Below are 20,808 nucleotides of genomic sequence, written 5' to 3'. Positions count from 1 at the left end.
GGCCGTGAAAGACGGACAAACAAACAAACACACATTATCTTTGGTGAAACAACGAAATCTTCCACTTCAGATTATAGAGTAACCAGCTTTTCCCATTTATAATAAACTAGCTTTTGACCGCGGCTTCGCTCGCGTAAGAAAGAGACAAAAAGTAGCCTATGTCATTCTTCATCCCTTCAACTAAATCCCCTTAAATAATCACGTCAATTCGTCGCTCCGGTTTTGCCGTGAAAGACGGACAAACAAACAGACACACACCCTTTCCCATTTGTAATATTAGTATGGATTTGACATTATTATTTATATTTAAATAATTATATAATATGTATAGCCCAATTTCGTCGGTAACAGCGTGTTATGTAATGGCATCGTTGGGAAACAATCGTCTGTCACGCCGTGAAGGTGCGTTCGATTCCCAGGATTCTATAAACTTTTTGTATTTTTTTGGATATAAATTTCGTTTTTTTTATTGACCGAGCAAGAAAGGAGAGCCGAAGGTATCAATTTTATCTTAGAGAACATATTGATTTTTTTATTGTCATTTTGATTTTCTATTTATTAAGTTGAGATATAAAACACAACTTTTAATACCCTCGCTAAATATAATATTTTATCGAAATTAATCCTTAGATAAAAAAAGTCCACTTAACTATTGCATTTTCATTTACTAATTTAAGATTTCAAAAGCGATTTGAATACCCTTGCTCCATCGAAAATAAACAATTAGAAAAAAAAATCATTCGGATCGTAGTTTAGAAACTAAAATTTATCTATACTTTTTGTAATTTTTTAAAATATCAGATTAAGATAATTATGTTAGAAATTCTGAGTTCGACAAACCCAAAAATTATTACCATGTAAGATAATAGGTTTTTAATCTTTTTTGTGGAAAACGCTCAGTAACTACTGTACGAGTACATATACATTTATGTATAATAATAAAACAAAAAATAGTGTCACATAGTGTTGTGTTCCTGCCGGTGAGTAAGGCTGCCAGAGCTCAACGAGGGTGCGGGGTGCTGACGACGGGAGGACTTACGGAACTAATTTGTTCTGTCTATTGTCCTTTGAGTCGTCGGCAACCCAAACCCTCCTTTGAACTTGTACACTCCTTTTTGCTGTGACGCTTTTGACGTAGTATTAAAAAAAAAAAAGAGAAAAAGTCCTGGATTCGAACCCAGTACTTCCATGCAAATCATGCGATGGCACGTAAAGGCTAAGAAGAAGGCGGAAGGCTATTTAAACAAGCTGTCGCCGCGTGAAATTATCGACTATAAGGAATACAAAAACACTGTTTGTATGTGTGAGTGGTACTTAAAAATAGTGTAAAATAGTAAATTTATTTACATTATGGGGATTAACGTTACAATGAGAAGTTGAATGTTTGTTGTAATACGTGAATTTTAATATTAAATGTTCGCGAAGCATAATTGAAAGTATATAAATGCCTGTACGACTCCACAAAAAAAATAAGACTGGTAATTTGCAGATTAACGCCATCTAACGCAGCCTGAGCTTCGGGTAACCTAGGCGAGCCACCTTAATCCGTTAATCGAAATGTTAACTTCGTTAATTAACGATTAACGGATTAACGAGTTAATGCCCAGCTATGAATATACTAATGTTGCCGTAATAAAATAACAATTTATACCATCCTCCGTCTATAACTTGTTCTAAGTAGCAACATTGTCAAGTTTTCAATACTTTTAGTGCTGGATTTTATAGCGTCGAGCAATATCGGGAATATGCATACTTTTGTACTTACCGCACTTTGTTTGCGAATGGGAAAATGCTGATATTGTTGTATAAGTCAGGTTTTACAATTTCTTGAAAATGGGGAATCCTGGTTGGTATTGGGCTGTTTCTTTGCTTTATTAGTGTAGGTAAAGAAACAGATTGCACTGACGAACAATGCTTCACTGAGAGAAATTAGCATTGTGAATTTTACAAGTTCAACTTGTGGCAGGTTTATCCGTTTGAAACAAAAGTATCTAAGTAAACGAATAAATCACAATATTGATGACACAAGTCGATTTGTTCGAACAACAAGGTCAAACTTGTTAAAATATATTTGATTGAATCAGCCAACCATAAACATATTATGTTTAAAACAATACGTGTCATGTTGCTTTTATAAAATCGACTTGTTGATTAAAATATATTGTTGATTCAAAATTCAAATCACAAGTAACTTGTAGAATGTACTAGTTACACTTAACAAAATCTCAGTTGTTGTTTGAACCAAAGAGCACGTAGGCGCTACTTTAACAAAAAACTTGTTGAACGAACAATAAAACTGGTTGTTTTTTAACCCCCGACGCAAAAACCACGGGGTTTTATAAATTCGACGTGTCTGTCTGTCTGTTTGTCTGTGTGTCTGTCTGTGCCATCGTAGCTCCCTAACGGATTATTCGATTTAGATTTAGGTTTTTTTGTCTGAAAGCTGAGTTAGTAGGGAGTGTTCTTAGCCATGTTTCATGGAAGTCGGTCTACTATATCGCGATCGGGGTTTTTTCCTTAATTTTAATTTTGTGGTTAGGTTATTGTTAATTCAATCTCTGTGTTAATTCAATTCAATACGAGTAGCAAGTGAACATTGTAAGAAACGCCGTGGAAAATTTCGACCGGAATTCTCCGATCGGCTTTATGACTGTAGGAAGGGATTCCGTACCAAAAATGTCACGATTTTATCGTATGTCGGTTCCTTACATATCATAACCCCCAAGTCTACCTATCCATACTAATATTATAAATGGGAAAGTGTGTGTATCTGTTTGTTTGTCCGTCTTTCACGGCAAAACACGTGATTGAAACACGTTGACGTGATTTTTAAGTGGAGATAGTTGAAGGGGTGGAAAGCGACATAGGCTACTTTTTGTCTCTTTCTAACACGAGCGAAGCCGCGGGAAAAAGCTAGTAATCTATAAATGTTTAAAGCAAATCACTACTAGTCTGCAAATCTTCATGGACAGATTTTGCATAACAAACTTTACTACATAACCTTATTGGTAGTCAATTTCTTTTTCGACAGTCTAGGAATATTCCATCCTGCAGAAAATGCAAGAGATAATTTCCGTTATCTAGAGCAGCGAAAATCGACGTAACAGTGTATTGTTCAGGGTCGAAGTTTGATTGGATGTCGTTAAAAGGATTAAAATAGTGCAGCATCAGCGAAGCATATTGTTTAGACTACCTCGTGAATATAGCTTCGGGAAGTTCAGAATAAGGTTAGATAGACTCTTAACCAATTGAGCTACGGAAGCCACGCCGGACATCGCAAATCTTTCCATGCCTTTCCTTATGTACACACGTCTTGGGGTGACGTCTAGCGCCATCTACCGACAGACTATTACATCTTGTAACGGCACTGTAGTCTCAAGTTATATTGAGAAGATTGAGTAGATGGCGCTAGACGTCACCCCAAGACGTGTGTACATAAGGAAAGGCATGGAAAGATTTGCGATGTCCGGCGTGGCTTCCGTAGCTCAATTGGTTAAGAGCCTTGCACGGATTGCAAATGATGCGGGTTCAAGTCCCGCCGGAAGCGTAAATTTTTCCATTTTTTCCTTTAATATAAAAATGTTTAGAATCGTTAGCAGACGTTTCTGCTTGTTAAAAATAAGGTTAGATAGGGTTCTAAATTGTCAACATTTCAATAACTTAACCAAAAATTGAAATTTTGAAAATCCCCCGACCGCGACATAGTGAACAGATTTTCATGAAATATAACTATAAGAACACTCGTGCACTCCCGACTAATTCAACTTAAAAAAAAAACTAATTTAAGTTTACCTAAATCGGTTGATCCGTTCGGGAGCTACGACACCACAGACAGACACACACACACGAACAGACAGACAGACAGACAGACAGACAGACAGACAAACAGACAGACAGACAAACAGACAGACAGACACGTCAAACTTATAACACCCCGTCGTTTTTGCGTCGGGGGTTAAAACTGAGTGTCGCCGTTTTATCCGACTACGGCAAAAAGTAGGGTTATGCTTGTTATAATTATGTTTTTTGACTTTGACTCTCTTATAACTTTACTTTAGAAGAACTCGTTATTCTACCTGTCGCAAATTCACAGAAAATATTTTTTTTATTTTTTTTTTATTAAACTATAAACTGAAATGAATGATAGTTTTAAGTTTTAGTAATATCACCGCCCACAATATCTCTGCTTTGCCTAAAGGTTGACTGGTAGAGAATGCTGTCTGGCATTAAGTCCGCCTTTTGTACTATAAGTTTTTCTTTCTTTGTGTGCAATAAAGATTTAATAAATAGTTAAATAGTTGTTCAAAATAATCAGACAACTTTCAAACCTACCTACATTGAATAATAAGTAATAACTAACTTTTTTAATTAATAGCCAAATACCTTCTTGTTAAAACATTCTAAACTTCCCAAAAGTATAAGTAACACCCGTTTCTGCTTCCAAGAAACACTAGTTAGTCTCGAAACCACACAAAAGAATAAGCTACAACAAGAAATAAGCAAGAACTGAATGAAGACAAGCCAAAGTTTCCCAACCTGTGCGAGTTAAAAAAGCCATTCCAATTAGGTAAAGTTCTAAGGCAGGTTTTACTTTGGCTAACTATGTCGCTTGCGGCTTAACCAATTCTTTGATGAGTTGGGGCTAAGGTGCAGGCGGAAAACAGATGATACAAGGTCAGTAATATAACTCTTTACCGATCGGAACCGGTAAGTTTAAAAATACTCAAAATAGCTAACTATTCTCGAATGATTTAGAACAACATCGAATTTGCCAGTCGCTTTTCGGTGAAGGGAAATATCGTGAGGAAACCGGACTAATTTCAATAAGGCCTTGTTACCCTTCCGGTTGAAAGGTCAGATGGCAGTCGCTTTCTTAAAACTAGTGTTAACTCTAGGACATTGCACCATAAATCGTCTGAAATAGACGCTAAGGCCAATAACATACTGTACAAACCTAACTTCTAGTTTAAGACTTAAACTTCAAAACTTCAGCTAACTACCCCCGTTCACTCACGTTGCCCTCAAGCTTGTATTTGGTACCTGACTTAATCGCCGCCTGTCAGACCACATCCCGGACTCGGAACTTACCAACTTGTTAGTCTACGGGTTGCGTTGAAAGTTTGACAACCGAAGTTGAGAGTTTGCGTTGTCTTCGCTTTGGGTCAATTAATTATACGTCGCGGCTCCCATGTTCATTGGGAAACGAATGGATAGTTTGAAGACTTCGAAGTGTTTGATGGATGTAACAACTTTTAAATAACAAGCATACGGTCCGCCTGATGAAAAGCGGTCACCGTCACCTATGCACGCAACTCAAGGAAAGTCACGTGCGCGTTGCCAATCCATTTGAAACTTGTACACTTCTTTTTGCTGCGTTAAGTACACAGCAAAAAAGAGTGTACAAGTTCCAAGTAGGGTTTCTGTTGCCGACGACTCAAAGGACAATATTATAGACGAAACACATTAGTTCCGTAGGTCTTTCCGTCAGGTCTGCGTTTAGCTCTGGCAGCCTTACTCACCGACAGGAACACAACACTATGAGTAGGTTAATTTAAAACGTAAATAAATAGTACCTACGCGAGTCAGTCCTGATTTTAAAGGTATTATTACTATGAATGTGTAATAATGGTGAAAGTTTAAATTAAATCCTTCCGCTTCCGTTGATTTCAAATTATTAATTTCCGTTTATTTCCGTTGAGTTAAGTGCGTAGAATAAGAAATATACATGCGATATACGAGCGCTTTATCCGCCAACAAACTGTCCTCAGTTTGACGGATTGTTTCTTGTAAAATAGTTGTAAGTTTCTTGTTATAAAAATAAAAAATAAACAAAAATATAACAAAAGCCTAATGTATTACAAAACAAAAGCAACATTTACATTAAAACTAACGCGAAGCAGACTTCAATCAGGGAACACATTCTAAAATAGGAATCGCATATTAAATGAGAAACTGGAAATAGCCTACGATCAATATTGTGTCCAGGGTGGCTAGCCGAATGGCACAATCGCTCACGAAACGCTCACGAAACGAAGCGCTAGTAGATATCTATCTCTATCGCGCTTGCGTATTGGCGCGACAGAGCCAGCGGCGTATCGCTTTCGTTTGGCGTCGGAGAAATGCTAGCGCTTCGTTTCGTGAGCCTTTCGTGAGCGATTGTGCCATTCGGCTAGCCACCCAGGCCCGTAGCCGAATGGCATTTCTACGAACCGAAACGCCACCGAAACACCGCAGAAATGCAGTCTAGCTCTGTCGCGCCAATACTCAAGAGCGATAGAGATAGATAGCCACGAAAGATATATTATCGTGAGCGTTGCATGCGTGAGTGTCATGTGCATTCGGCACATAGTACAGATACTATTATTACACTTTGCCTATGGTCAGGAAAATGCATTCTGTCTCGAGCTCGTCTATGCCAAAGTTTCATGTCTAAGTGAAACTTCCGTGCAAAATTTGCTCTCCTTACAAAATAAGGATCGTCAAAGCGTTACACATAGTAGAGTGTAAGATGTACTGCAAACAAACTGAATTTATAAAGACTAAAGTCGCCGTCAATAGAACTTGTGAATAATGTAAACAAACCTTGCAGTCAAAATGTCTTTAATTTCCATTCTAACTCATCAGATACTGGCTAAATCCATGTGTTATTTAATCAATTCATATCACATTATGATCCTCAACCTTTAAAATAATAAAATTGTGCTAGAATATGGATATTTTATATAATGGTTGGTTTACATTGGTGACAATTTCTATTGACAGCGATTTTATATTAATTAACGGAATACTATACATACAAATCATATTATAATGCAATTGGATCAACACAGGTTTAATTAACTAATGAAGTTAACTCAACTCTGCTAGAATTCGCAAACAACGACCCAACATATCTTAAATGGAAGGATTTTTAAATATATTCAGTGGCCTGTGGCGACAGGTGTATTAAATATATTGTTAATAAATAATAAATATTATGTTTTAAAATGCTGTTACGCTTCGCGCGACGCAAGCGCGGCGTTAAGGTACTGCCTTATCGCTCGGGCCGCTCCGCCGCAGATCGGCGGGCGAGCGCGCTTTCGTGTGCGCTCGGAAATCCCAGCCAGTCGGCAATTTATCACTCTCGAGGCTGGATGCATGCGCTCGCGCCGCCCGAGCTAACGGTTAATGCTTACGCGCCGACTCGCTTGCATTATAATATTCGGTTTGCTTGTGCGCCGCTTAATGCTTTAAGCTTACGCTTTTAATGTGTGCTTTCTTTATGTACTTTTCCTATCTTCTGTGCTATTTCTGACTTCCTCTTTTTCTATGCTGTGCTGTGCTTTGTACTCTTATTTTCTCTACTTGTGCTTGTGACTCTTGTGTGCCGTTATTTGACAATATAACTTATTAATGTGGAACTAGCTTGTTTTACTACGGCCTAGCCACGACAATGGTCTAAGGCGTCTTGCGGCAGCGGCAAGCGGTAAGTCACAAAAACAAAAACGCAGCGCGCGCGAGGCATGCCACGACCTTGCCGCTGTTCGAAATCGCGCGCGGGTTTTTACGGGCCTACCCGCGGGAGCGGCGCGCGGGGCGGCGCGCGACGAGAACAACTGTAGCGCGCCGCGCCCGCACCGCCACGACATTACAGCGGCGCGACCGGCCTAGGCGGCTAGATGGGGCTAGCGATTCCGCGCGAAACAAAACATTTTGTTTTTATTATGAGCGTCTTGAACCCGAAACCTTTACGGCCTAGCCACGACAATGGTCTAAGGCGGCGAGCGGGGCGGCTGGGCTGCGCGGGAAACGCGCGCGGGCGCTAGCCATGCCACGTACTTTTAGAATCGGCGGCTAGGCCTAGGAGCGGCTCATATTTTTAAAAACATGTTTTTGACTGTTGAATATGACTCTAAGTGCATAGAATGCTTTAATTAGTCAATTACGTCTTGTACAAGAGAATACGTGTGATGACTAAGTACATGGAATTTATTTTATGGCTAGTTAAATGATACTTAACCTCTCGTATGCTTAGGAGCAGATCTGCTCCATATTGTTTCAACTTTAACATGTAGTTATTATGACTAATATATTAATGACAATTTTTTGACAGACGCATACGAAAGGTTAATATAAATAAACACTTAGAAAAAAATTAAGAGTAAATACGAATAAATACTATACAAAAATATGTTTGAAAACATTATTACATACTACATACGCGAAAGTACAATTCAATTTTCATTGAATAAAGGTTTCGGGTTCAAGACGCTCATAATAAAAACAAAATCTTTTGTTTCGCGTGGAATCGCTAGACCCATCTAGCCGCCTAGGCCGGCCGCGCCGCTCCAATGTCGTGGCGGTGCGGGCGCGGCGCGCTACAGTTGTTCGAGTCGCGCGCCGCCCCGCGCGCCGCTCCCGCGGGTAGGCCCGTGAAACCCGCGCGCGTTTTCGAACAGCGGCGCGTGTCGTGGCATGCCTCGCGCGCGCTGCGTTTTTGTTTTTGTGACTTACCGCTTGCCGCTGCCGCAAAACGCCTTAGACCATTGTCGTGGCTAGGCCGTTATTTAATGAAAATTGAATTGTACTTTCGCGTATGTAGTATGTAATAATGTTTTCAAACATATTTTGGTATAGTATATATTCGTATTTACTCTTAATTTTTTTCTAGTGTTTATTTATATTAAGTATCATTTAACTAGCCATAAAATAAATTCCATGTACTTAGTCATCACACATATTCTCTTTACAAGACGTAATTGACTAATTAAAGCATTCTATGCACTTTAGAGTCATATTCGACAGTAAAAAACATGTTTTTAAATATGAAAACGTTCTGGCCGCTCCTAGGCCCTGCCGCCGCTTCTAAAAGTACGTGGCATGGCTAGCGCCCGCGCGCGTTTCCCGCGCAGCCCAGCCGCCCCGCTCGTCGTGGCTAGCCGTTAGACCATTGTCGTTAAGGTTTGAGGTGTTGTATGCACGCCATTTTTTAACTCTCTCATTCATAAACTTTTACTAAAGTTGAGAAGCTGATAATAATATTTTGTCCCTTTCTGTCATATGAATAGGTTGGAAAGGGAGAACGATTATAATTATCAAAACGATTAATAAGGTTGTACGTGTTTCAATGTAGTGCCGTGACCAGGATTTTTTTAGTATACATTAGATAGTGAAACTATTTAAGTATTTATCACACTGATTGATCATTGAGAAACGGGTTCTTTTACACTTATCTACCATCTTCTTTACTGATATTATATTATATATTACAGACGACCGGTCTGGCTCGGTCGGTAGTGACCCTGCCTGCTGAGCCGCGGTCCTGGGTTCGAATCCCGGTAAATTAAAAAATAAATAAAATAAATAAATATTGGGGAACACCTTACACAGATCAACTTAGCCCCAAACTAAGCAAAGCTTGTACTATGGGTGCTAAGCAATATACATACTTAAATAGATAAATTCATATATTTTTATACATAGATAAGGTAAGGTAAGGTAAGGGTATATACACCGTGTCCAATAAGTTTGAATACAGCACAAATAGCCAATAAAACAAAATGAACAAATAGTTACTACATTATTATTATATTTTATGAATGGCACTCTTATTTACTACATTCACAAAAAATGTTTTGGAATAACTCCAGCATTAACTTGTTTACCAGCCTCAAACGCTTCTCAAACGGATCACACGCGGCACGCACTGTTTTCTTCACATTTCATCCCAAATACTCTCGATAACCTTTTTGAAATGATCTAGGTTTATGATTTTATAAAAATTTAGTCTTCAAAGCATGTATGACAATACAAAATAGTCTAATACGCCTAAACCTGGAGGCCTGGGTGGCCACTCATATTTCGGATAAAAAACTGCCAAATTAGTCTGAAACTACGCTAGAATACCATTTGCCGAATGTGCTGGAGGTGCGTCTTGTTGGGACACATGATACTCATTCCCAAGCATCCTTTTTAACTTTAAGGCATTTTTTTCTCCAAAACCTTGGTTTTAAAGAAAAAAACGTTGATTTTAACGCTTTTATCTGTAAGTACTGAAGGTAGTTTACCTCGCTTACATACTGCATCCCACACCTGGGCCGATGATGAGCTCTGGAACCTAGGCACATTTTTCTAGTTGCCCGGAACGTTATCTATCCTCGGTACCCATAATAGTTTATTTTGGACACGTGGCGTCTGTTTTATCACATACAGATTCTCCTTATAAAAAATAACTCGTCACCTGCGTGCCGAGCAAGTATTTTGTTGGCACTTTACCTCTTTGTTTTTCTTAGACACTTCGGAAATTTCATGTACTTTGTGCTTGTATTTTATTAAGAGGAATATACTCTTTAGTTTAAATAAGAATTTGATGGCCTGTGATCCCTATATCTTTAGAACTGAGGTAAAATGTGAGTATTCGGACTTATTGGACACGGTGTACATAGGTGGTAAGGGCATTTATTTGTGTGATGAGCACAGATATTTGTTCCCGAGTCATGGATGTTTTCTATGTATATAAGTATGTATTTATCTATTTATGTATATCGTCGCTTAGCACCCATAGTACAAGCTTTGCTTTGTTTGGGGCTAAGTTAAATTCTGTGTAAGGTGTCCCCCAATATTTATTATTATTTGTATGTCTTTCGTTTATCTCGGGACCGTTATTATTATATTGCATATTGTATTCTTCTTTAGGATGATATAGAAGAACTCCTCCCAGGGGTAGTGTACCACACACAACCGCTCATACAACCATACCCCCCACCTCAAGCGAAGGCCGAGCGTCTCATCGGCGAACCCGATGTACCGGTTGAAGCCACGTAAGTTTATGTAGTCTAGCTATTACCGGATATATTGATTTTTAATTTTTTATTCATTATATTATTAGTTGGAATAACTTGGTTAATTAATGTCTTCGTTAAGGAGGTCAGTTTCGATGTACTGAATTAAGAATCGGCCACACCAGTGTTTAAATTGTTGACAATAAAATATAACACTTGCCAACTGTAAATATAAATTTTACAACAGATATAAACAAAAAAACAACGTATTTTATGCTATTGAATTCTTGTGCGGTCGATGCTTTGAAATATGATGATTTGATGATTGTTTTTTTTACATTACTGTTAGGATAAGCTTAGGATATGTAATTTTAGTAAGACATTACACATTGATTCATTATACATAAATATTATACAGACTTAAATTACCATACTTAACAGTTTTTTATTGATTACATATTATAATTTATTTCTCACCATTGAGATCATATTAAATGTAATTTTTAGACACAACTGGACTTTTTTCTTTAAAATCAACACACAAACGTCGTCAAAAGCAGTTCGCAAGAAGCTCGACAAAGAAGTTTGAAATTTTCAATATAGTTAAATTCAAAAATTGTTACGATTCGAGAATCTAATTCACCGTCAATATAAACAGCATTTTGTTAAATCAAATGACCTACACTTGTTTTGCATTAAAACTTTCCTAAAGTCCAGTTATGATTAAAAACTTTATTTAAATTCCGAGATTTTGAGGAATTTTCATCTATTGTAACGTGTCTCAGTCATTTCCGTTAAAAGCTCAGAGTATTTTGTTGTTGTCTCTTTCAGCAATTACAAAATATTCTTTGCGTGTGGCTGGTTGTATGTAAGGTATTGTACCTGCGAACGATCAAATTTTTAAAGGTTTCACTTTTCAATTCAAAATAACATCACACATTTTTTACAATGAATGACATTGACCCCTCCATCAACACAGTTCCGGCTAGCTACTGTTATGTTTTCTAGCTTTTGTGTATCAGCAGTTGCTCAAAAATGGTCTAAAAGCCAATACAATACTCATTTTTGAACAACTGTTCTCACGGTAATATAATAGTGGTCTTAGAATAGATACAGAAACCTGAATGTAAATGTAAATAATCCTGAAATGTCTAGATGATTTAGCAATTTAAGTGTTCACTGTAAATACTGTACAGAATAAAAATAAAGAAAATCCTAAACGACGTCCAAAATCTGCACATCCCTGACCAATAAAATTCAGACCACTAACTGTCACTCCATCGCTTTCACATAAACCTACAATACTTGTATTTTCAACTCTTGCACTGCACATTAAAAATTTAAATTTCCTTGCACACTTGTAGTCAACACTGTGAGGATTTGTCTTGCATTTGTTTTTCCTTTCGCTTCTACACTTTTCCAATACTCTTTACTCTACATTTCTGGCACCCACACAGACAGCTACACTGTTTCTAAAAGATTGACTCACAGAGTTACAACACAAAACTTTACAGAGCACTATAATTCTAATTTAAATGTAACAGCTTTAAAATTTTCAGGTGAAACATACAATTGGTGGACAGATAAACATATATACACTGGTGCACATACTTCTACATATACCAGCCAGAATTGATGAAATGTAAACAATAGGATTAGTAGAATAAACCCTTCAGCACCTAGCATGATGAGACGTGTGAATTTCTATAGTATTAAATAGTATAGCAAATCTAATATGAGATAGACAATCTTTATACATATTTAAAATTGCATACGGGGCTTAATCGCGTATTATTATGTTGAAAAACCGAATACCGCGAGTGTTGTGTGTCGACAAGGTGACATCCCTAGTCCAGTGGTTGGTCCTAACCAAGTGCAGGTAGTTCGAAAAACGCGTACAGATAGAAGAGAGGAGATGTCAACTTAAGCCAGTCTAGAGCAGGCTCCAAGGGGATGTTCGTTTGCAAAAATAGCGCACCTTATTCTGACTTCAGATACATAATAATATTTTATAGATCCCGGACACCATAAAAACACATGTTGCCAACCAGTTTTGTGGTCCCCTTCCCCGCACCCCGGCAATCAAAAATCGCATACAAAGAAAAAAATAATTTCATCAAACCATGCCGTGTGGGGTATCAAATGAAAGGACTTACTGAGTAGTTCACAAATATATAGCATACTATAACATTTATTATACTTCCTCTAAGAATTTTTTTGAAAGTTTACTAAAATGCTCGATTTTCGAGTTAACTTTATACCACTATTTCTTGAGAAGTTATGAATATATTTTAATCATTATTATTATAAAAAACTAACAATAGTCCATTGTTTGCGAACCAATAGTTCGTACAGTGAAAAAGTTGCATGGAGGAGCGGGGGAGCAATCAAAAATGGCGAGTTTCGATGTTTCAATATGGTTTTAAAATTCGGTTTCTGAGTGGAATTTCATTGCGGGACAATATAATTGACAGATTAAAGTGGGAGGAGGAAAGCAGGAGTAGAAAAAATATCTAAAACAACAGTTATACACGACGTTTGGCCACGAGAGAAATATCGAAACTCGCCATCTTTGATTGCTCCCCTCGCTCCCCCATGCAACTGTTTGACTGTATTAACTATTATTTTGTATATAATGGACTATTGTTAGTTATTTAAAATAATAATGATTAAAATAGATTCATAACTTCTCAAGCAATAGTGGTTTAAAGTTAACTCGAAAATCAAGCATTTTAGTAAACTTTCAAAAAAGTTCTGAGAGGAAGTATAATAAATGTTATAGTATGCTATATATTCGTGAACTACTCAGTAAGCCCTTTCATTTGATACCCCACACGGCATGGTTTGATGAAAAAATTTTTTTTCTTTGTATGCGATTTTTGATTGCCGGGGTGCGGGGAAGGGGACCACAATACTGGTTGGCAACATGTGTTTATATGGTGTCCGGGATCTATAAAATATATATCTGAAGTCAGAATGAGGTGCGCTATTTTTGCAAACGAACATCCTCTTGGAGCCTGCTCTAGTCTGTTCCCAGACCACGAGAACTATGCCATTCTTGAAATGTCGGAGGCCAGTGTTGAAAACATAATAAATACGCGATTAAGCCCCGTGTTCATTTTAAATACGTGTAATAATCGTGTAAGTTTAAATCAGTGAATCTTAATACAGTAGTTAAAATGCTTTTTTATTTACTAGCTACATCAAGGATGATGAATGGGGGCCATGCAGTGTATCGTGTGGAGAAGGTTGGCGGAAGAAAGAAGTCCATTGCAAGATATTCCTGGAGTTCAGTAGGACTATAGCGAAACTGCCGGACAGTAAATGTATGGGGCCGAAGCCGATGGAGGACACTGAGAGATGTGTGATGGAACCTTGTTCTTTGGCGTATGGGACGTCGTTTGGGGATTCAAGTGTACCTGCGTATGGATCTGACAGGTATGTCTTAATTCTGGAGTAAATGTATCTTATTTTAGCCGTCCTTGAATAATTATTACCTTTAAAACTCCACCGAATATTAAAATAAAATAAAACCAAGAGATACAAATGGAAGCCATTTTAACTATGTATAAGTGTCATTTTATGTATAAAAGTCAGGCATTTATAATATTTTGATAAATATATTTAATTGAATGATAATACGTATTATTAGGAAGTAAATATATATAATATTCACCTTTTAAAAAGGTTAACTTCTATGTGTGTGTGTTCAAAGGTGAGTATCCATACTGATATTATAAATGGGAAAATGTGTGTGTCTGTTTGTTTGTCCATCTAAAAACGGAGCGACGAATTGGACAGTGTTATGGAATAAGCGATCAAGCGACAGTTAGTTGAAATCGAGAAAATGAGCTAGAAAGATTTGAAATTTGAATCAGTTGTTGTAAGTTCATTTATAAAGTAAAAAAGTTAATTTTGACATTGAACCTATAAAAGTGTTCATAATTTAAATAGATAAAAAAAATAACACCATACCTATTCAAGTTTCGAAGTTATTAACGTTTTTCCGCTTGATTCTTTATTGAACTAATACTTGGATGAGGTTAATTTATTTCGTCGTAGCGTACTATGAGACATATTTTGTCGCTTGATTCTTTAATGCAAATTGTTAGAGGTAAAGTGAATACTGGAATAAAATAACATTCCATATATTTGAGTAAATAGTGCTATTGTAAATAAATGAAAAACAATGTTTTCCTCCACAATGATTAGGACTAATCCGTCTAACAATTTAGTTTTGTTCTCCAATCAACTTTTTTTAATAAATGTCAAAAAAATCAGCATATATGGCAAAATTGGCATTGTAACTAATAATAATTCATTAGTACTAGCCAGAATTACACACATAAGATATTATGATATAACAAAACCTCTTGATACTTAGTTCTCATTAAGCGAAATATCCTGCAATTTCAAATATGTAACAACGAATTAAACGACACTATTAGGGCGGTTAAATCGATATTGCGTTTATAAATCATCAAAACTTTAAACCAAAACGAATTAATAACATTTTTATGGCGTTTAACTCGATTTTGCGATTTAGAATATACGCTTATTATAATTTGTAAAAGTAAATTTGGCGTTCAATTCGTTTTTACGTAACGACTTAGTACACAGGGCCATACAAATTTTAACGTGTCGCTTGATTCTACCCCTTAAAATAAGGCTGTAAGCATGATTTTTCAACAAATAAATAGTCAATACTATAGATTATCACATTTATATCCGAACTGCATTCATAACTTTTTTTTCGGATTTTGGCGCTTAGTTCGCTATTCCATAACACCGTCCAATTGATGTGATTTTTTAAGTGGAGTTGAAGGGCTAGAGAGTGACATAGGCTACATTTTGTCTCTTTCTAACCTCCCACTTCCCTAAAACGGGGGGTGGAAGTTTGTATGGAGCATTCTGCAATTTTCAAATTTAACCCTTAAATGCATGATTTTTTTCTTTTAACTAGAAATTAATAATGTGATAGACAATGGTTTTCTGACTCTAGGAAAAATAATAAAAAAATATTTAACATCGATTTTAATACTAAATCAGTGTTAGAAGTAAAATAGGCTAAATCTTACTTATCCATACTATCCATATCCATACTATCCATACTAATATTATAAATGCGAAAGTAACTCTGTCTGTCTGTCTGTCTGTCTGTCTGTCTGTCTGTCTGTCTGTCTGTTACGCTTTCCCGCTTAAACTACGCAGCCGATTTTGATGAAATTTGGAACAGACAATCTTTAGACCCTGAGACAAAACATAGGCTACTTTTTATTTCGAAAAAAAGGGATGAAGGGGTTGAAAAAGAGGTTGAAAGTTTGTATGGGATTTCTTAATTTTAAAAGATAAAACCATGAAACTTTATATTTTAGCACTTGATAAGAAATCATTAAACATATATTTAAAGTCACATACAGGTCGAACGCGATTAATTAACATTATTTTTACCTTTAAAATAAACATGGTGGGAAATAAAAATTAACTAAAAGCGGGTAGATTATATTTATTTGTCTACCCCGAACATTTATATAAATTAATATCGGGTAGTTTTGTGTTGTTTACATCTCCGGTGACATTTTGCTGGGACGTCAGTCTTCCGCGACCACGGCCAGTGCAACCTGGCCGAAACGTTGGGAAAAAAGGTAAAAATAATGTTAATTAATCGCGTTCGACCTGTATGTGACTTTAAATATGTGTACAAAGCGCGAGAACTTAAAGTGTTATATCATTAAACATCTTGATAAGGGATAGGGATAGGGATAGCGATAGGGATAGCGATAGGGATAGGGATAGCGATAGCGATAGCGATAGCGATAGCGATAGCGATAGCGATAGCGATAGCGATAGGGATACGGATACGGATAATATGGGTATCGTTAGAGGGATACGGATAATCGGTCGGCGGTCTCTTACAATCAATGTGCTCTAAGACGATCGTTGTTTGCTTGCTTGAAGATTACGTTTGCGATAAGTATAAGCAAAATGTAAAAAATTGTAAGGGATAATAGAAAAAAGTACTTTTTACCCACCGATCATAGTGTCGAAATACGGGCTATGTGGGATGTTTATAAAGGTTTCCCCAGCGTATATAGAATTACCTACGCTGTGGTCGATGTGTAATATTTCTACAATCATTGCAAGCAAAAGTATTATGTGCAATCGAAATAATCGCAGATAAATATACCTACAGAGAACCCTAAGGATTCAAATGAAAATCTTAATGAATACTTTTATTACGCGGGCGAAGCCGCGGGTAAAAGCTAGTATAAATATATAATTACTAGTAAAATTTATAAGAAAACTTTTACTACTATTAAAAAGGTACACTATTTGAGAAACCCCTATGATAAAATGATTAAACATAAAATAGTTACTAACTCTGAAAAAATCTGCCTGTATCATGTAATAAAAATCACCATCATCCAGTTTTTTCACACTTTTCCGCCATATTTTCTAAAATGGTTGGAAATAATGTTTTTATTTAGTAATTGAGATGTAGGATCTAGGAAAAATAAATAAAGAAGTCCAGCTTATATTTTGGCTATAAACTAGCTAAATATACATACATACATACAAAATATACAAAATATACATACATTGTTGCCAAATGGCAACAATATGCATTTAAGGGTTAAGACGAGCGAAGCCGCGGGTAAAAGCTACTAAACTATAAAATACTGAACAAAATCATGTTTAATAACTAAACCTAGACATTTCATCGATCAACCTCTCTATAGTACCGTTATTCGACGCTTCTTTTACCACATCATTGATCCTAATTTTAAACAGCTCATTGTCATTCGTTGACAAAGTATTCAGCGAAAGATTGGAGCCTCTCAAAAAATCAATATCCTCTGCTGTACACGAGACTATCCTCAACTCTATGAAAGCTATCAAGAACCCGAAAGGCAAACTTCCCCTCACATCCTCGTAAAAATCCTCCTTCGGATAGATTAAACTTGCATCTACGTTGAATAAATTGGAGAATGTTTGGAAACTTTCGTAATATGCGTCTAAGAGGTTTTCTAAATGTTGCGATCTGAAGTTGGAGTTGGTGCATAGGTACAGGAAATGTAGAACGTCGGTGGCTGGATTAGCGTTTCGTAACGCCTGGAAGTCTAGAAAGCATAGTCGATCTCCGTCTTCCTGAAATAACAATTAATTTGTTTCTTGAAAACTGTAAAAAAAGTTAAAGCATATACATAATTTTTATAAAATGTGGTCAAAAATGGCATTCTGTTTAGTCCGTCAGTTAGATCGTCCAAAAATACTGACATAATAAAAAATACAAAGATATAGAGCATCAAAGTTCCGGGGTGGCGGCTTGTGACGTCACTTCTAAGTAAAAATTTTACCTAGGCGTGACGTCACGCGAAACTTCAACGCACTGTTATGTACCGTCGTCATTTTTCGTTTACGAGAAAAAATAAAAAATACTTGTCTAAAATTCTTTGATAATCTAACTGACGGACTAATTAGTTTTTTTTAGTCGTCTCGCCTATTATCATTGTTCCTGAAATAACTGTGTACATTATCAATATGCACACACCCAGTCAGATTGTATGCTACGTCATAGTGTAGGTATCTTATCTTATCAATTTGACAGTGAACACATCAACTGGATCACATCGGAATTCGGACCGTACATAAGGCTTTTAGAGTTAATTGGGTCTTACTTAAGTTTTGTTACCACAATCTCTAATGCATCGTCAAAACGCTAAGGTCAACGCTAAGTCTGTCAATTGTCTTGATAAAACGTTAATAAGTTTCTGCCGGTGAGTAAAGATGCCAGTACTCAACAAGGGTGCAGTGGGTTATGCTGCGCCCACGGTGGCTGTTTACAATGAAGCGGGCTTTATGATTGTTTTCTACCAACGAAAGATAAGCATAAGAAAGTGAATTTTGTGTAAATAATATAAGAATCCTTACCGTCTTTTTAAACAGCACATTATTAACCCAGCAGTCACCATGGCATAATACATTAAACTTCTTTGGCGAAGTATACAGTCTTAACAAGTCTATTAGTCGCGTTCCTATTTGTTCTAATACTTTCTTGAGTTCCACATCCTCAACAACTTTTAATGACATCTCAAAAGAATCCACGAAATACTTTCTCAAATTGCTTTTGTTCAGAAATCTGTTATCAAACATCAAATCTTTAAACTTACTCTGTAACTTTTTAAATTCTTCGGGCTCTTTTTTTTGACCAATCAAAGAGAGTGCATGAAACTTTGCTAACTCCTTTAATATTGTTTCGATTTCTTCAAAAGATAATGACTCAAATTTAGCCACCTTATCACTCATTGCATAACCTTTATCTTGCATATCTTCAAGTATCAAAATCTCTTGTTCTTCTTCAAAACTCGATAATAAACAATCTGGAAATATCACTCTGTCATCGTCATTAATAACTTCTTGTATTCGATTAAACATGGGTAAAACTTTATTATAAACTTTGACTTCTCGTTTGTGCAATTCACTAAATGTTTCTTGTCTTGCTGTATTTATAAGTGTTTTCACAATAACATTAACACTATTTGTTTCATCTTCAGTATTTTTAATGATCACTCTAAATAAATTTGCGATGTAGTTGTCTCCTTTTCCACTAATAGTATCTACATGATATTTGAAATCCTTTATTCCTTTGATAAGAGCGGCTTTTTCAATAGAAGTGTGTAGTTCTTGGCAGTTAAATTCTTCAGGTTCACTAATATTGACGTCTAGAGACATTCTTGCTTCGACAAGTACTGTAAGAGTGGTATCTGATGTTTATTTAAAGTTAATCATTTGTGATAAGTAATATCGACAACGCCCGATAATACTTATCAATAAGATGACATTCATGTTTCAAATACGTTATCTTGATATAACATCATACACTTTTAGTACATACACCGTGAAAAAAATGGTGCGAGGATGGATTAAAAAAAAGCGACTCTTTTACTGAGAAAGTGGGTGAACAAGAATAATATTAACAAAATTGAAATGACCACAAAATAAGGTGTTCTTCACTATCAAATTATTCTTATCGACTTTATACACGCGGAAGATAAACGACCTATATTTTTGTTATCAGAGTAGATGTTATCTACTAATAAAAGTATTTATAACGAGATAGGTAATTTCTAAGAGGGATCAAATATCAAAGTCTGAATTTAATATAAAAAACTTCGAAAAACAATAAAAATTGCCCAAAATATATTTTCCTTGCACATTGGCATGAAGCTCTTCACACTCTAAATTCTAAAACATCTCATCCCCCGCAGGTCCCTTACCTACGGCACGTCAAGCAACATCAGGGTAGCGCCGGGGTCTCCTGGCAAGTCCTACTCCTGGAAGGAGAAGGGGTATACAAGCTGCAGCGCGTCCTGTCTTAGTGGTGTCCAGGTAAGTTTCTAGTGTTTCTAAGAAACCATCTAGAGTGGCTCAGCGACTCAAAGGCTTATCGGTTTCCAAAAGAGAGTGCCACTTTCCTCGATATTTATACTCAGCAATTTTCTATAAACTGATTTCAGAAACTTTGTACTAGCTTTTTGAGAATTTGATAGAGTTGAAATTTTTAAACTATACTTAACACCTTGGCGGAGTCTAAACGCCTATAGGCATAATCCCATTGTACTTTCTATTTTGTATATAATAATGTCCAGCAAGTTGCTAAGTTTATACTCCTTTAGTTACAATTGACAATTAGACACTTAACTAGTACTTTCGGTTCTGCACAAATTCTTCCTTCTTTCAACTATCAAACATTCATATCCAGGGCTTATTTGCGTTCAGAAGTAGGTGACTAAATAAATGTTATATTACAGGAGCTGATAATCCAGTGCGTGAGAGATGAAGATGGGAAGAACGCATCGCCATACATGTGCGATCCGCTGACGAAACCTGAGAACAGAGTCAGGACTTGCAACGACCATCCGTGTCCGCCAAGGTTAGCAAATCATGTGTGGATTGGGTTGTTATTACTAGATTTAGCTCTTCTCTGAGGTTATCTTCTCTGGGTTCAGTTCTTGCCTTACCTACATATATTATATCAATTATTTTT

The 20,808-nt window shown here is 36.5% G+C and overlaps 2 protein-coding genes across 2 annotated transcripts in view; one reads left to right on the top strand and one right to left on the bottom strand.

The window, feature by feature from the left end:
- The window catches only part of LOC125239451 (protein madd-4), a 699,588-nt gene that overhangs the window by 662,329 nt on the left and 16,451 nt on the right, over positions 1-20,808 (top strand). The window contains exons 12-15 of the mRNA XM_048147057.1: positions 10,675-10,799; positions 13,959-14,198; positions 20,030-20,150; positions 20,573-20,694. Coding sequence (XP_048003014.1) covers positions 10,675-10,799; positions 13,959-14,198; positions 20,030-20,150; positions 20,573-20,694 — 608 coding nt within the window. The remainder of the gene's footprint in view (positions 1-10,674; positions 10,800-13,958; positions 14,199-20,029; positions 20,151-20,572; positions 20,695-20,808) is intronic.
- LOC125234109 lies at positions 17,304-19,499 on the bottom strand. The gene is made up of 2 exons (XM_048140297.1): positions 18,693-19,499; positions 17,304-17,909 (listed from the first exon to the last, which is right to left on the bottom strand). Exons 1-2 carry the CDS (start codon positions 19,491-19,493, stop codon positions 17,457-17,459), a joined length of 1,254 nt encoding a protein of 417 aa, XP_047996254.1. The 5' UTR covers positions 19,494-19,499; the 3' UTR covers positions 17,304-17,456.

The sequence above is a fragment of the Leguminivora glycinivorella genome, chromosome 2 (genome assembly GCF_023078275.1).
Source record: "Leguminivora glycinivorella isolate SPB_JAAS2020 chromosome 2, LegGlyc_1.1, whole genome shotgun sequence".
Taxonomy (NCBI): domain Eukaryota; kingdom Metazoa; phylum Arthropoda; class Insecta; order Lepidoptera; family Tortricidae; genus Leguminivora; species Leguminivora glycinivorella.
Note: the sequence above shows the minus strand (reverse complement) of the source record. Positions and strands in the feature narration are given on the sequence as shown.

Bases quoted from the DNA above. Each gene is read 5' to 3' on its own strand.
- LOC125234109 (XM_048140297.1), bottom strand. From the start codon at position 19,493: ATGTCTCTAGACGTCAATATTAGTGAACCTGAAGAATTTAACTGCCAA. The intron at 17,910-18,692 runs GTAAGGATTCTT...TTGTTATTTCAG, and splicing joins ATGTGCTGTTTAAAAAGACG to GAAGACGGAGATCGACTATG.